At 56.2% G+C, this 17,553-nt stretch overlaps 1 protein-coding gene across 1 annotated transcript; it reads right to left on the bottom strand.

The window, feature by feature from the left end:
• Positions 1–725: 725 nt before the first annotated feature.
• On the bottom strand, positions 726–3,126 carry CRYBA2 (crystallin beta A2). Its single transcript, XM_071562295.1, has 4 exons — positions 2,966–3,126; positions 2,411–2,552; positions 1,245–1,387; positions 726–873 (listed from the first exon to the last, which is right to left on the bottom strand). The coding sequence occupies exons 1-4, from the start codon at positions 3,124–3,126 to the stop codon at positions 726–728; spliced, it is 594 nt and encodes a 197-aa protein (XP_071418396.1).
• Positions 3,127–17,553: the final 14,427 nt, after the last annotated feature.

Here is a 17,553-nt window from a genome sequence, read left to right on the forward strand (position 1 = left end):
TCTGGACCCTTAGAGTTCTGGGAGCATTGAGCCAAGCTCCCTACCAGCTATGGGACACTACCCTGAGAACCTCCTTTCCCTATTCCCTGCCCCACACCCCCACACACCCAAACCCTGTCTGCCAGTGCCCCAAACCCTGACACAATTGTGCCTGCCCCATTTGTGTCAATGTTCTGTCCTGTCCCTGCACCACACCCCAGACGACCCTTTGTGCTCTTCCTCCTTCCCATGCCCACAGCAGGCAGGGACCCCCTTCTCTCTTCCAGAGAGATGCAGAAGGAGAGGATGGAGAGAGAGGGAACCTTGAGTTCACAGTCTTTGTAGCATTCACTTTCCCTGGCACTGATCCTGGGTGGAGAACTAAGGGCACGACCTCCCTGGATGGCCCCTCCCTGCTCCAGCCCTTTCTTTGCCCAGTAAACTCCCAGTTGGATCACCACAGTGATGGAACCATTCCGCAGCACCTCTACTCTTTGTGCATAGACCAGAGGTGGAGTGCAGAGAGCTCAGCCCAGGGTAGAGGTGGTCATGCATCCAAAACCACCTAGGGAAGAGGAAACCCCACCCTCTACCCCACAGAAGGTCTTCACAGTGTGGCAGCCCCCTGAGGAGCAGAGCAGAGGCAGGAGCACCCTTTTTTTTGACAAATGCCTTTATTTTGCTACTGGATAGAGGTCTATTGCACAGCAGCCTGGAGGCTGCAGGGCATGCAGCCCTGCCCCTGTTCAGTGCTGGACACGGCGGATGGATTGGATCTGGTTGGTGTGGGCCTGGCTGCTGTATTCATTATACTTCTTGAACTCGCCGTTCTGTCTGTCCCGCTCCAGTACGTACTGGTAGCCCCTGTATCCCGGGTACTGGTATGCCACCCACCTGAAGGTAGACCCGTGGCTCAGAGCCCCATATCAAATCCTCCTCTCCTCTCTACTCCTCTCCATTCCCTTCCCTTTCCTTTCTTTCCCTTTCCCTTTCCTTCCCTTCCCCTCCCCTCCCAATCCCAATCCCAATCCCAATCCCAATCCCAATCCCAATCCCAATTCCATCCCATCCCATCCCTCTGTTTGCCCTGGAAAGAGAAGGACAGAAAACACCCCATATCTTAGATTGTCAAGGAAAATGTAAAAGGAAGGCATCCCATCTTTTTGGAGTCCCTTTTCCCCATCCTGGAGTTATGCAGGAGGGAGGTCCTTGCCAAAACCCTGCTCTCAGCTGCCCCCACCCCCTGCCTGGCTGGCAGAACTCACGCTCCGGAGTTCACTTTGATGGATGCCACCTCCTTGTTGCCCCAGCCCATGGCCTGCAGCGAGGGGTAGTCATCACTCAGCTCAAACTTGTGCCCCTGGAAGTTCTCAGCCTCGTAGAGGATGACTTTGCTGTCATTGTGGTTCTGGAGAGGGAGAGAGCTGGGGGTCAGCAAGGCTGATTTGGCTTGTGCAGGGGTAGGGAATGTGACATCAGGGTGACACACACCAAGGCATCATGAGAGTCTTGGGACCATGCCCAGCTTTGGTTCACAGCATGGGGATGTCCTTCAGCTTGGCATCCCCTCACCAGGATGCCCCCGAGCTGCACAGAAGATGGTGTTCTCACGTCCCTATGGTCCCAATGCACAGCTGCCAGTGAGGGTGACAGTGGCTACAATTTTTGCACCTACATGGGCTCCTCCCCTTAGCATCCTCACACTCCCCAAGGCTGCAGGAGGGTTGAGGGCAAGGCAGGCTGCTGAGAGAGGTCCCCATGGCTCTGTGGGGCCTTGTTGGATCCTGGACACTGAAGGGTTAATGGCTGGGACACTGAGCAATGCGGCACTGTCCCCCATGCCCAGCCCCCATACGCATCTATCTGCACTGAGGAGCAGTCCTGCCAGTAAGGAGTGATCTTATCACATCCCCTTTATTAAAGCCCAAACATATCTGCCTGGTGATTATTAAAAGTTGGGGGGGGGGGACACCCGGCTCGGAGGTGCAGACGTGCCACTGCTGCAAGCACCAGTGTCTCTGCAGATTGAGCGATAGAGCTTTGTCTTCATGGGCACAGCTCAGGTACCCTGGGCGGTAGGGGGATGGATCCTGCACCCTGAGCATCACTGCCATCCTGCTGGCTCCTCTCTGTTCACCCCATCCCTGAGTATCGGGGTTTGGGCGGTGGCTGTTCTAAGCACAAAGAAGAAGGAGCTGGAATGGTGTTTCAGGCTAAATTCTAGCCCTAAAAAGCACCCCAGGATTCTTGCAGGGAGGTGGGAGCAGCTATTCCTTCATCTTACAGGTACCTCTGTGCATTTGACACCTCCATCCCATGCCCCATGTAACTCATTCTCCAGTCTCTTCCTCACCCCTTCTATGATGGGCTGACAGAAGGAGACTCTGCTTGCCCTAGGCCTCCCCTCCATCATGGTGTCCCAACAACTCACTGCGCATTTGATGGGCCGGAAGGAGAGGAGGTGCTCGGTCCTGTAGCCACTGTTCCCACTCCAGGCCTCCCACCGGGGATAGTCACCCTTCTCCAGGATGAACTGCTGCCCTTGGTACTCAGGGTACTCAAAGCCTACCCAGCTGGAGGAGAGAGGAGAGAAACCCTCAGGGATGCATGACACAGACCCCACTGTCAGCCAGGCATTGGCTTCTCTTTCCCATGCAGGGAACAGAGGCATCCTGGCAGGTTGTGGGTCTGTCACAGAGGCTGGGGTCCTAAATGTCCCTTTTGAGAGCAGAACCCTTCTCCCCAGAGCCACACTATTGCTTCCAACCCGTACCTTGGCTAGGCAGCATCTCTCTGCTTAACAGATGAGGAAACTGAGGTGCCACACAAAAAGTGCAAGCAGGGAGGTCATACAGTGAGGCTGTGGCAGAGCCAAGGAAGGATTTGGTTGTTCTGGCTCCTCAGCAGCTCCCAACAGTCCCCTGGGAGCAATGAGTTTTCTGGAGTGCGATGTGCAAAGGAGCCACAGAGCTGATGGGACACTTACGGGCCGGACTCCACCTTGATGGAGCGGATCTTGCGGAAGCCACGTTCCATGATGCTGGGGCACTCCATGAGGAATTCACAGCGCTTGCCCTGGAAGCTCTCCTCCTCCCACACCGTGATCTTGTACTGCCCCAGGGTGTCCATGGCTTCGCTGCTGGTCATACGGGTCGAGCGGCTGCTGGCAGAGCCCCACACATCACCCCAGGACAGGTGTCCACCATCAGCCTCCAGCCACCCTGCTGCCTGCAGTGCCGGTGGTACTGCCCTTACACATCCCACACCACCAGCCCCTTGCCCTCCCAGGCTGGTGCAGGGGGAACTTCCCATTCCCCTTCCCTCGGTGGTGAGGTATCTCTCTCTGGTGAACCCCACATCGCAGGGGGAACTTGTGATACCCTGTCTTTCCATGTGAAGTACCCAGGACTGCCTCAGTTTTTCTTCACCCAAGCTCCCTGACATGGCTCTGATAGTTGACTGGGTGTGGCGGCACTGCACCCGGTGCTGGGAGGTGACAGTGACCCCCACCTTAGACACAGGTGCAGGGACAGAGTAGCTCAGCTCTTTCATCCCTTCTGCTAGGGTCCCTCCTGCCCGCACAGGGCACCCCTGCCGTGCCACACAGCACCCCGCCACTTGCCCTTCCCCACAGTGTGTGTTGTGGGGGAGGGGGGGGTGGAAAGGGGTGGTGTGGGGATAAAGGGAGCATGGCAGCGCCTGTGCAGTGGTGGGGCTTGGCGTCTCACAGCCTGGTACTTACTTGGTCGGCAGGGCAGGGCACAGAGGCGAAGGTGGCGGTGCCGGCGCCGGCTTTTCCCCTCGCCCTTTATAGACGGGCGCCGAAGTGCCGATGGTGCAGGCGGTCAGGGCGCTGTGTCAGCAGGCAGGGGATGCCGGGGGGACGGGGTGCGCACCCACCCCAGACTCCGGCTGTCCATTCCACTTAGGCAGTGTGGCGAGAGCGGCCCCCCCGCGCCTCGCGGGGCTGACAATGAAAGTGCTGGGCTGTGTTTGCGCAGGGGCTCAGGGCACAATGGGTAAAGGGCCTGACACACTGCTTTCCTTTCTGCCCCCAGACAATGTCCCCGCTTGGCCCAGGGATTAAGGACGCAGCCTTTCCCAGGGCACCCGCAGCCTTTGTCAGGGTTGAGGTTGGTGGGAAGGAGGTGCCAGGGTGAAGTGGGGATTTGCCAGCTGGGAGCTGAGGGGCACTGATGTCCTTATGTTGGGACACAGGGCTCATGTTCGGGCTGCTTCTACCCCTCTGCCTGGGGCTCTTCCACCATGGGTCCCTCCTCTGTCCAGGCTCTGCCTTGCATTTCCCGAGCTGGCAAGGCAGGGATTCAGACTGCACAGGTAGGGTTGTGTGTGGAGTGGGATAAAGTTAGGGTGAGCGAGAGGAGTGAAGGAGGTGCTGGAACAGGCACAACTAGGTCTGTCCATGCTCTGCAATGACCTGCAGGGGATCTTGTTGACTCTAGACTGGACACTAATGGACCCCGGTTACACACTCCTGACTTGTAATGCCCTGGGCATTGTGCCCTGGCTTAACAAACGGCTCCCTGAGCTCCCCATTCACCTCCCATTTGGGCAGGGGACACCATGCACAGCAGAAGGGGACCAGCCTTGGGACAGAGCTGTGTCCTTCACCTGGTCAGCAGGACCAGCCCTGACTGGAACTGCAGTGTGCCATGCAGACATCCCCAGTGCCTACCAGGATCTGGGCTGGATAAGGCCAGCACAAGCTGGAATGGAAGAAGAGTGTCCTACTGAGCTGTGAAATCCTGTGTCTATTGGCAGCAGTGCTTCTTGCAGCATTCCTGCACAGTCTGTGGTGAGGCTGGGCACTCCCCACCTTAAACTAGGCAGGTGCCATGCTGGCCTCTGGGCAAGGGCTGGCCCAGAGCGCCCTAAGCTTTCCCATGTAAACTTCAGCCCTTCTGGGAATCCCGAGGATGAGGTCAGCATCGGAAGAGACCCTGACATTTCCAGCGATGGAGAATGCAGCTTGGGCAGCTGGGAGAGGTGTTAGGACGCCTGGCATCAGGAAGAATCGGAGACTGAGGGCTGACAGCAAGGACAGGCTGGAGGCAGGACTCGTAGGTCCTCTTCATGTACCCCCCACTGCTCGACGGTGCTCCGGACAACTTTTCCCCGCCTGCTCTGAGGTTCGGTGAGGGGCCGCGCCGATGCCTGCGAGACCCAGCAGAGGGTGCAACCTAGCAGCGGTTGAAGAGGGCTCCAGCTGAAGTACATTAGCGGCCCTTGGCCGGGGACAGGAGCTGGGGAGGCGACCCTCAGCTTGTGTCGCCCTGGGTGCTCGCAGCAGGAAGTGGGAAACCCTCTGGGAGCTGCCCGGGGAAGTAGAAGATGGAGGGAAGGATGAGGATGCTCCCCAGAGAAGTAAGAGCATCTTGGTGCAGCCCGGTGGCCTGAGGACATCTCTCAAAGTGCTGGAGGACAGGGCTGGATAGCATTTGGGGAAGCCATCACCTTGAGAAAGGTGGGACAAGATGCATGACTAGGGGACTGCAAGGTCTCCCCATGTTGCTGCTGCCCCTCGCCTGGGCTGTGTGAGCAGAGGTGTGAGGCACTGGTTAGTGCAGGGGTGTATTACAGAGCCAGGACAAGGGGTACCACAGGATATGTGAGATGCTGCAGGCTTTTACAGGGTGTGCATATGGGGTGTGAGGGGCACTGCATGGTCTGCTACAGGATCTATGGGGTACTGGTGGTGTGCCATGAGTAGCATGCAAGGGGCTCAGTTATCCCCATACAACCCTTCAGATAACAGCACTGGAGGGAACGATAGTGGAAGGGAGAAACCCACACGCAGACTGTGCCACTTGCTGGTTTCTCAGCATGTCCCACTCACTGGAAAGTGCCTCATTCTCTGCTTGGTACATTCAGGGCAGCCACATGGGAGCCACAGCCACATCAGGTGACAGTGGATCAGTGGGGTCATCCACGGGGAGCCCTCCCCCACAGCACTCCAGAGTGCTGAAGCAGTCTCTCCTTCCTGGGAATCTCCCAGCGTCTTGGAGCAGTCTCTGTCACCAGTCAGCATCCCCATGGCTAGGTCACCTCCTAGCCCCCCCCAACCACACCTGTCCAGCAGGAGGCTGATGAGGGGGCAGGCAGCAACTCTGCTCAGGGGCAGCTGCTTATACTATCTGTGGAGCTGGTTAGCACTTGCCCAGGGCCTTCTGCATAGGCTAATTTAATAAGGGCCACTCATTGCTCCCAGCTCAGCCTGTTCCCTGTTCTAGCAAAACAGATCAGGTTTCTCCGTGCCACCAGGCACAGTGTGGCAGCCAGCAGCCCAAAAGCATGGTGGGAGCACAGGGTCATCCAAGTGCTGCATGCCAAACCCAGACCATGCCAGCCGTGGTGCTGGCTGTGGGATTGTGCCCTGTGCTTTGTGCAAGCACTGGTCCCAGGACACTGCACAGCCTGGGGAGCTGAGCAGGGTGACAGGCAGCTGTTAAGGAGGTGAGGCAGGTGCTGCCTGGGAATTCTGATGCTGATGCCACATCTGGGACTGATGGCAGCACATAGTCATTCCCACTGCTGTTACAAGTATCTGGGCTGACTGGCCAAGGCAGCACAGCTGTGTGCAGTCCTGCATCTGGCTGACACTGCGGGTGTCAGCCCCCACAAAAGGCCCACTAACCTCTCTCTCCTCCCCAGCCTTACTAGGGGCTGGACTGCCACCCCAGGGGACTGGAGGTCTCTGGGCTGGGCCAACAAGGAGCAGATGGAGCTGGTGCCGGTCCCTGTTTGTCTTTCTCCCAGTTGCCTGGTGCTCTGTTTGTTCTGGGGATGGCTTCCTGCTGCCAGGGCCAAAACAGGTGGCTTTTATTTGCAGGGTCTGGCTGATTAGTTCAGGGGCGGTGAGTCATTGCCCCCATGCAGACCCATTGCTCTCTTTTTCCTCCTCTTTCTCCCCCAGCCTCATTTCCCTGGGAAATCATCCTCCTTGGCAAGGGTGCAAACACCCCCTTTCCCTCCTCAATCATCTGTGTTTACCAGCTGCTTTGAACATGGCCACACTAGGATTGGTTAATCCCCACCAAAATCCCTACTTTCACCTGCTGGGTCCCCAGATCCCAGAGCAGAGGGGATTGCTAGGATCTCCACTACCACTCGTTGCCTCCTGATGCTTTGCTGGCCACACAGGACACACGTGTGGGAGAAGCCTCTTTGCACGAGCTCTGCCTTGCACAAGGAGGCCTGGTGCACACGCCATCTGCCCCACACTCACGTGTCTTCTGTGCACCCAGCCATCCCATCCCTGCAGCTGGAAACTCCTGGGATCACAAGAGCCTGGCAGATGTTGCTGGGATTAAGCTCCCACACGGGCACACACGCACACTATGGGCTGATAGCTGTTCCGTGCCCAGAGAAGTCCCAGGTCCTCAGGCTCCCCCACGGCAGAGCTTGGCAGGTACCTGCTGCAGCTTCTGCTGCACCCAGAGCAGGATGAGTCCAGAGGATCAGTGAGACAGGAACCTATTGGGGACCAAAATGATGACTGGACTCTGGGTACTGTCACAATGATCAGAGAAGAGCAAGAATGTGGTGGAGGGCACAGCAAGTGGAACCCAATGCAAGAGGTACCCACACATACTCGGTCACAGCTGGGTCTTGCACTGGCTGAGGTGGTTCTCCATGCAGCACTCCCAACTCCAGCTTCAGCTCTCCCCAGGCACCTGTGACCCTTAGCCAGACTGCCCACACTGGGACCAGCTCTCCAGAACTTCCCACCCTGTGCCCTCACCAGAACCCTGGCCACCCCAGGTACGCTGCTTACCCCCTCCCTGTGGAACCATGGATGCCCACTTTACCCTGTGGCAGAGGTGCACCTGCAACAACCCACCAAGGCAAGGATACTCCCAGGGACACATGCTCACCCTGTGCCACTCATCCATGACCTGATCCCGACTGCCTCTGGCATGGGGGTGTGCTCAGTCCCTGACTCTGCCAGCCTTGCTCAGTCCTCAGGAACTGCCAGGGGAGCTGTGGCTTCACCTGCATGCTCCCCACAGTTCCCATGGGGACTAATCCCACCTGAAGGTCAGGGAGGCTCCACCAGCTGCTCACCTCCTGCCTGTGGATTAAAGCCTGAGTGTGAGCAGGTGGCAACTGCTGCCTCCCCAGCCTGGCCCAGCCCTGGTATGGGACTGACAACAGCACAAAACCCAAATGGGCTGCTCTAAAAGAGACCCCAAGGTGGCAGGTCCCTTGCACCCTGAGGTGTTCCCCCTGTCATAACCCTACCCAGAAGGGTATGCCAGGCACTGGGGCAGAGCAGCAGTACTGGGTCAGTATCTGATCCTCTGGTCCAGATTCTGACCTGAAATGCAGCCCGCTGGTGCCAGCCTCCTGCTTGTTACCACAGGTGACCAAAGCCTAGCACCTCCAGGGTACTCCATAGCTTCAATGTCCTGGAGAAACCTCCTGGCCCCCACAGAGTGCCCAGTGCAGACCAGTCCCAGGGGAGTGGTGATGGAGACAATGAAGCATGTTCCACCCTACACCCAGCCTGTCCTGGACGCAGTTGCTGGTGCATCTTCTTCAATACCTTGTATCCTATTTGGAGGGGTACCACGGGTGAGAACAGCTTCCCAGATCCCAGCTTTACCTATAGTACCTAGGGTGTTGCCATGGGAGTGCAGAGTACAAGATCAGGGCCAGCAGCCCCTGGCAACCTCAGAACCAGAAGATGCTAGCTCAGCCAGTGCTTGGCCAAGGTCCCACTCCAACCCAGTTCTCCCCCACTCACTTGTCGGCCACATCTGTAGTGCCAGATGCTCCAAGTCTGGGTGACGCTTGCCCAGGGCGCAGATGAAAAGGTTGGCAGTGGTAGGTCCCCTCCTCCAGCAGCCCTGAGGATCAGCGCAGATGGGAGCTGAACCAGGTGCTGCTACAAGAACAGAACATCCTGCCTTGGGGCTCCCAAAGCCAGCAATAGCTGGTCCAGGAGCAGTGGCCCTGGCACCCTGCTCAGCATCCATCTCTCGGGCTAGTGGCCCACACACTTCCCGGGGCCACTGGCTGGCCCAGGAGAGAGGAGCCTGATTACTCACCCCTTCCTTGGATGCAGGATGGGGCTGATGTTTGCCAAGATGTAGGACTAGTGCAGGCTCTGGGCTTTTTCCCACAGCACCATGAGTCCTTCAGCAGGGGTGAAGGAACCCCCTTATCCATTTTGCTCATGAGGATTCAGAGCCATTTCTTGGGGCAATGGTAAAACATGTCGCCTCACTCCAGTGGATTGTGGGTGAAGGGGGAAAGATTCCCAGCCTGTATCTACACTGTACCTGCTGCTCTCCATGGCCAGGAATGGACTGGGGTGGGCAGAGCTGCCTGTAGTTTCACCACAGCACAATGAAACTCTCCACTCCACCCTGCCTAAAAGATAGCAACAAGTTGTCCCAGAGCCAGTTGGACTCCAGGCTGCCTTTCCTCATGGTCTTCAGTATGTGGGGCATGTGTGGGGTGGACCTGTTGCCTGGGTATAGTATCTGAGGCTACAGCCTGCAAAGGGAGTGCAGGACCCCAATACAGAACCAGGACAATCCCTGTGCTCCCTGGCTGAGAAATGGCCTTGGCTCGAAGCAGGTTGAGGGGCTGGAGAAAACCAGAGGAGGCACTCATCAACACCCTGACCTCCAGCATGAGCCCATCCCTGGGGACACAAGCAGTTTGTCTCTTTGTGTAAATTTTCTGGGTACCCCACAGTGGTGCTGGGAGAGACTGACTTTCAGTGTCAGGAAGACATTGCTCTGCCTGGCATTTCTTCCAGGCACAGCAGAGCTGTGCAAACAGCCTGGGTGGGGGACAGTTGAGGTCTAGCAGTGCCCACACCACCCTGGTTCTCAGCCCACATAACCCTGTGTGCAATGGCAGCTCTGTGGGCTTTGCACCCCACCTTCAGGGTGCTGGGGTGCAAAGGACAACTAGCTGCCACTACCACATCCTGAGGAAAAGGAGTGCCTGCCCCGGGCTGGCACACCCCATCCTGGCTGGGCAGGACACACAGCACTCTGTAGTGAGCAGAGCAGGGCACAGCCAATGCCACATGTTTATCTCAGCAGGTGCACAGGTGTATGCACACACAGGGCAGTGATACACCAGTTGCCCTGCCTGCCAGGGGGGGCATACGTTGTGCATGTGCACAGCAACACACACATATTAGAACACATATGCAAATACATATGCATGCATGCACATATACACCTGTGTGCAACTACATCTATGTGCAAATGCAAACCTGAGCACTCATGTCTCCTCAGTGGTCATCCTGCACCCTGCCCTCCCCGTCCAAATCCTCTTGGTGTTGAACTGTGGCATAGAAATTCCCAGCCCAGGTCCCAAGGTACCCAAAGCCATGCTACTGGCCATGCAGAGCCTGGAGTTGGGCGGACAGCACCGCCCAGCATAGGCAACAACACCCAATGTGACTCGCTCCTTGCCAGCCTGTCACAGCCCTTGACACCAGCACCAGCTCTGATGTGGTAGATGTGGGTGTTTAAAGCCCCTGGCTGTGCCCAGCTTGAGGAGCAACTCATCTGTGGATGCTGACCCTGGCCATCTGCCAGCCAACAATCTACAGGACAATGTGGCTTCCTGGGACCACCCCCAGCTTTGAAGGATGTCATGTCTTAGTGCCACTGGGCTGGCAGAGCTGGGACAGGGTGAGCGGGCTGAAAAGATGGCAGGGGGGCAATTTCTAGTGCAGCTGCTTAAGACTGTTCCCTTCTCCAGCTGGGACACACATGCTGCCCTGGGCACAGCCCTGCTGCTGGTGCCAGTACAGGATCCAGCTTTCTGGCTGCAAAGCTATGAAAATGCTTTTCTGGAGTATCTGGGCTAACTACAGATTGAAACATTGGTCCCATGGTGTGCTGGGTCATGCTAGAGAATAAGGCAGCCCAGTGGTGTTGCAGCCACCAAGAGAAAGCAGAGGTGGCATGGCAGCATCTCGGCAGCCCTGATCTGACAGATACCATCTTTGCTGGGCTCTGCTCCCACAGAAACACACGTGCAGTGACCGGAGCACATGGGCAGCAGGATCTGGCTTTGCTCAGAGTTATTAATCGTGTTCTGTTTGATCCCAGCCTGAACGGGGCAGCTGCAGAGGGTTGTGCATATCAGAGGGATACTTTGTGCTTTTCCAGTTTTGCCAGAGTTGGTAGCAGAAGACACAGAGCCTGGAAACATGGCCCCAAGGGGCCCATGACCACCATGATGGCCAAACACCACACCACCTGGGGGCTGCTTCCAGGCTAGAAACCACACTTAGCACTGGAGAGACACAGGAAACACAGGAACCCTGGAGATGCTCTTTGATTTTGGTCCTTTCCTACACCACCTGTTGGAAACTTCCCAAGCATCTGCACACACAAGAAGCCCAGGAAGGGCCTCACCTCCAGTCCTTGCAGGAGCACCCCAGGGAGGGAACTGCTGCTCTAGGGCAGGGGCTGCTAAACCTTGTCCCGTGCATAGATGGAATGGAGGTGAGAGAAAGTAGCAGGAATGATCCTATCCCTTGGCACACTCCTGAGCTTCTTCACCCCCAGCCTCTCCTCCATCTGCACTGGGTGGATGGGGTAAGCCTTCACAGCATTTGCAGAGAGGCTGCAGAAGGTCTCAGGATCCACCTGTAAACTCAGAGCAACCCTGAGCATGGCAGGACCAGAAATGAATCCTGTGCTACAGAAGTGCCTGTGCCTGAGACCGGAGCAGAAGAAGCTCAGGGCTGACAGAGAAACAGCAGACAGAGCCAGGCACAGACATCAGGGAGGTGGAGGGTCTCTCCGCTCCCAAACAACATTCTGGGGTGGGCAGAAAGCAGGTGCACTGCTGTCCCATCTTCTAGCTCTCCATCACTCCCTGCAGTCTCCATGGTGCTCCAAGCAGCTCCAGGGTCTGAAAGTCTGCACTGGTTGCTGGGGGACAGAGGTGGGATAGGACACAGGATGAGACAGGAGTCTGGGTCAAGCACTTCTGCTTTGAGAGCAGGGCAGACAGTGGGCAGGGCTGTCCTGGAAGAGACCCACCAGCTTGCCAGAGCCACCCCTTCCACAATAACCACAGGCAGAGGGATTGCCACCAGCAGAAGCTGGCACCTGACCTGCAGGTTGAGGGTGAGCATCAGGCAATAACTGCCCTAGGCAGTCAGACAGATGCTGGAAGGGCTGGAAAGTGCAGCTTCTGGGAGCAAACTAGGGCAGAGGTGTGCAGGAAAGGATGTAACACCCAACATCCTCTATCCTGATCCCTACTGCCTGCTCCTGTCCTTCCTCCCCACTGCCTGCACTATGTCATCATCTAAAGCTCCTTTGGTGCCAGCAGACCATTGAGACCTACTGCAGTGCTTGGCAGAGCCTGGCAAGCTCTAACTTGGGACAGCACTGTGCCAGGGCTCTCTGTGCTCTATGGCTCTTCAGTGGTGCTGAGGCCAGGCTGCCCTTCCCCAGCAGGCTGCTGCAGGCAGCAGTCAGCCACACAGGCAGGATGCACGATTCTAGATGTTGCATGTGCCTGTCATGCCATGGGCACACAGACGTGGGTCTTACATGCCACAGCCTGCAAAACTGAGTGCCAGAAATGCCATGTGTACGAATGTCACATGGGTCCCAATCCCATGTGTGTGCAGCTCCCATGGTGTTCGTGCATGCTGCTTGTGGATTGCATCATCTGTGTGCACTGCCTGTCCATCACTTCATGTATGTGCCACATGCAGGTGTTTGGGTGAGATTTCATGCTGTGAGTGGGTGTCCCTTGTGTGCTCTGGTCCCCACGTGGACTATATGTTCATCCTGGTATGCATGCTGCACACCTGCTTACAGACCCTGCAGGGGCTGCAAGCCAGCATGCCCTCCATCTGTGCGCTGGGGGCACATGGGCACGCTGGACATGCAGCAGCAGAGTGCGGTGGTGCCGTGCGTGAGCACCAGCCGTGCACTTGTAGATGGGCTGGACCTGCCTAACGCGAGCCGAACGAACAAAACATTCAGGTCAGGTCTTGCACGTGGGGCTCGACGCCAGGCAAGTGCAGAGTTGCTCCAAGTTCAGATAGTGCAGGCTGGAGGGGTGCTCTGGCATGGATTGTTGGCAGCCCCTTCCGCACCTTTCCTCCTGAGCTGAGTCTTTCCAGGCTGTGAGCCGGTGTCCTTTCTGCACCTGCTGCCCCAAGCCAGCTCCTCTGGGGGTAAAGTCCAGAAGGTGGATGCTTGACACCTGCCGCCTGGAAAAGCCAAACAGAGCAGGGGCGAGTTAAACTGGCGTGGCAGGGTGGGAAAACAGGGAAGGGAAGGAAGGAAGAACAAAAGGAAGAAAGTAAATGAAGGAGGGGAGGGGAACAGAAAGAACTGAAAAATCCAGGTGAGAGAGAAGGGAAGAGTTAAGGGAAAGGGACAGGCTGGACAGTGTCCCACAAGCCCAGCTCCTTACTTCCCAGGAATTTGGGGGTGCAACCAGGCTCCCAGTGCTTGTTTTGGGGAAGCCCCCAAGATGTCCTCCATGCCCAGTACCCTCCTCCCAGCCTGGCAGGCAGGACCCCAGACAAGGTGTGCTGGGCTATAGCAGCTCACCTGGCTCCGGTGACACGCTGGCAGCTGTCAGGTGAGCGGCTTCACCTTCCTCCGCTGGTTCACGAGCAGAAAATGAGGGTGACGCTCACTGGATGGGGCTTTTATAGTCCTGATAAAAATAGCGCTCGCTGGCCGGTGATCTGGGGGCTGGAGAGATGTGACTGAGCAGAGACAGGCGAGAGGGCTGGGCTGGCGGTGGCGAGCCTTCTCCCCAGCACACCTGTCACAGCTCTGTGTTTGCTCAGAGCAAATATTGACCCAGGGAAGGCAGGCTGGGCAAGGGAGGTGATTAGCCCACCTAGATTAGAGGCAGAGCAGGTCTCTATGCAAACTCTCCAGGGCTGCCTTTGTTAATGGGAGCCTGATGGGCTGATAGGAGCCAGGAGCCTGGGTGCTGGGCTGATGGGGAGGAGGAGGTAGGGGGGGAGAGGAGGAGACATTCATTAACCTGCACTGCAACAACACCAGCTGTCACTTTTCCACCCACCTGCCTGGCTCACTTTGCAACTGGGGGTGAGAGGAGAGCAGGGGGCTAGGGGAAGCAGGTGTGAGGGTACCCTACCTGGGCAGATCTAGGATGGTGGTGGCTTGCTTGCAGTGTTTTGGGCTGCTGAAAGGTGAGGGAGCAGTGAGATTCTAGGGCAGAAAAGCAAATCTAGTGCCTATCCCAAGCAGTCTGACACTGAGTGCCAGTGATGGCAAGGACTCCTTTGCCTCCAACCCAATCCCCCTGCTAGTGCTGAAAGTCCCCATGGCACACCAGGGTGATGCTCACACTTCATTTAGAGGAGCCCACAGACCTTTGAGCTGGGCAGCAAAGCAAAAGTACCCCTGCTTACTCTCTTTGGGAGCATTCCCAGCGTAGCCACAAGGGCCAGGAGCCAGCTGTGCTAACGCAACTACAAGAACAGGATGTGTTTCACTCCATGTGCACATGCCTCCCCGTGGGGTCACTGCATCCCAGTGCCACAGCACTCCTGCATCCCAGCCGTGTCACTGCCCAGCAGGGTAATTGGTACAGGCTTGCTCGTGTTGGCTCTGAGGGAGGTGTACAGAGTCCATGGAGCCAGAAGAAGTTTAGACACACCTCTGCAGTGCCCAGCCACGCTGCTCAGCCCTGACAGTCCTCTGCTGATCTCAGGCATAACCAGCAGGAGCTGGGCTATCACAGTTCCTCTGGCACCCGCAGCTCCCTGGATAACAGAGCATGAAGTGTAGCTGCAGTGGCAGGAACAGCTCCTTTGTGCAAGTGCACTGGCCTGTTTGTTTGTGTAGATGGGTGTGTCTGTGGGTGAGGAAGCGGGTAGAGCTGCTTTAACCCACACAGTGGACACCTGCAGGAATCCTGGTCCTGTGTGTGCTTTAGAAACTATCACCATCACTCTATTCGGAGCTGGAGTGTGCTTGCAGGTTGCAGTAAATGGATTTTCAAATACAAGTGGATAGCAGCAAATCCTTAGCAGCCAGTGCTATCCAGCTCTTCTTGCTTGTAGTCTTGACCCACTCAGTCAAGATTTTGAAAAACAAGCTTCATCACTCCTGCCTGCTGCTGCCTCTGCAGGCTGGGGTCCCCCAGGCCTGGCACTGATTGGCTGAAGTGTTGCCAACTTGCTGATCTTGCTCATCTTAATCCTCTTTTTCAGTAGTTTTGCCAGTGAATGAAATGCCACTGGCCTGAGTTGTGGTGCAAAGAAGAGATGTGATGTTCCCCCTTCTTTTGATGCTGTACAGGCTGTGATGCTTGGTTTTGCATATATCTCCTTACGTGGTGTGTGAAATGTACTGGACAGGACTCCCACCTCTCCCTGCCCGGTGACACACCAGCAGAGCAGAGCAGCAGCTCCTGGCATAGGCTAATTTTTTGACCCTTCTATTTCTGGAGAATTCTATAAAACCCCAACACCACACGAGTGCAGCTGCACTTCCAGCAGGTGTCTCCACGCCTATGCGTTGTGTCAGAATGGCAAAGGCAGGGCCTCACCACTCACCAAATAACAGCAAATACTGTCCTTGCAGGGCTGCCCCATGGAAAACGGGAGAAGAGCAGGTCCCTCGAGCTTGCAGAGTGCCCTGCACTAGGCTGCAATCCTGGGGAATGTCTTTCACCTTGCCCTGGCTATGGCATCTACCAGCTTGTGCTCTTTCCTTGCCAGGCAGGTGGGCAGTGCCAGGACCAAGCCTCTGTTTGTGCCCTCAGCAAGCAAAGAAAGCAAACTTTCACAGCAGCCAAGGACTTCAGTTGCCCCACTCTCCCACGAAGACCAACTTGCTTACATCAGAGCACCTCTTGTGTCCATCAGGAGTCAGCATGGCGCCCTGACCTGACCTGAGCATACACTCACAAGTCCCCACTGCCAAATACCAAAGCGACACACTGAGCCAGCAAAGCCCAATATCTTGGAGATTGGAGGCCAGGGATGAAGAATCTCTGCCACAGGCTTCGAAAGGATCACCCTTCGTGGTTTTGCTCTTCAGACTTTGCCCTGCTGCACAGACACTGCAGCTGGTCAGGGCAGGACTTTTCCAGGTTTCTACCTAATACTCCATATAGGGGAGAAGGGGCTGATTCCAGCCAGGAGTTGTGCACACTGGCAGCAGAGTGCCCAGGGCACTGCCCCCTAATACTGCCGCCTTCCCTACATGGACAGAGAGACCCGCCAAGTGGGTCTTTGCAGGGGATTCAGGTTCCTCAGATGCAAAGGGAGAGCAGAGCCTTACAGACACTCGCAGAAAAGCCCAAGAGCAACTTTGTTCCCTTCCCTTTATCTCCCGGACAATGGCACGATTCAGTAGGTGTTAAATGTTTTAATGGGATTCAGGATAGCTTCTGTTGCCCACCTGCCCCAAGGCCATTCCAACTCCTCCCTGGGAGCCAGGAGTAACAGCCAAGAAGAAAAGGCCTGTTGTGTATTGCATTAACTGCCTGATGATTGAGTGTTCCTGATAACTGGAACAAGGAGGGGAGAGTCCTATTAGCTTGCTAAGCTCATGCTCAGCCACCCTCACGCTGGTCGAATACCTGCCGGCACCGTGGCCTGGACACCAACCCCAGTCCCGTGGGAACATCACACAGTTCACCAGCCAAACACCAGTGGGAAGGGGCAAGACCCGTATCTACAATATTTGCCTTAGAGAGATCTGCATTAGAAATGTAGCTGTGTTGGAGCCCGGGCCAAAACGAGCTCTGAAAGACAGTATAAGTTCAGACTTCTTCCTGCCTGAGACCCAAATATGGATAGCAAGCAGAGACAGGGTTTGTCCTCTGTTCTGCCAGCTGAGCTGGGCTGTAGGTCACACAGTTCATTGCCCTTGGCAGTGGGTAACGAAGCCTCTTGCTAAGGGAAAAGCTCTCCCTACCAGCTCTGCCCGTCTCTGCCCACTGTTCACCATTGCTCCCAAGATCCAACCGAGGGAGGAGCTCTCCGGCTGAGTGCATCGATGTAGGCTTCACACTCTGCAGAATTTATCCGAGCAGTGCGGGGGGTGATGCTGTCTCCCGTTGCTAAAGGGACAGCTGTGTGGCCTGGTCACAGGTGTTTTTCAAAATCAGGGCCAGGGTCTAGCCCTTAGCTTGCGAAGAGGAAGCGGGAATTTCCTCAACCTGGGAAAGAGGATGCCCTGGTGTATTTATACTTTAGGATGAGGATAAAAGAAGAAAAGTGTGACAGCTGCTACTGCCTTTGCTTAGGACATGCAAAGTGGTTCTGGTTCACAGGCACTGGAGATGGCACATCACCATCTCACAGCCCCTGCAAAGAGTCAAGTAAAGGAAAATTTCTCTTAGAGATATAGGTCGCTCTCAGACCTCTTGTTCCCTGACTCACAAATTGCTTAAGGCACCATCTTAGGCCTCTCTCCTACTAGAGTGATGCTTATCAGAGTAGTGAATTTACCTCTGATAGTGCTCCCACAGGCAAGTACAGTGTGAGTTCCATTTCCCCCAACTCCAGGCTGTGTTCAGCACAGAGAGTGGGGAGGATATGAGCTTTAA

This window comes from Pithys albifrons, chromosome 8, assembly GCF_047495875.1.
Source record: "Pithys albifrons albifrons isolate INPA30051 chromosome 8, PitAlb_v1, whole genome shotgun sequence".
NCBI lineage: Eukaryota > Metazoa > Chordata > Aves > Passeriformes > Thamnophilidae > Pithys > Pithys albifrons.

Coding starts and splice junctions, on each gene's coding strand:
- CRYBA2 (XM_071562295.1), bottom strand. CDS start 3,126: ATGACCAGCAGCGAAGCCATGGACACCCTGGGGCAGTACAAGATCACG. Junction 2,553..2,965: donor ATCAAGGTGGAGTCCGGCCC/GTAAGTGTCCCA, acceptor TCTCTCCTCCAG/CTGGGTAGGCTTTGAGTACC. Junction 1,388..2,410: donor TCCGGCCCATCAAATGCGCA/GTGAGTTGTTGG, acceptor CTCCCTCTCCAG/AACCACAATGACAGCAAAGT.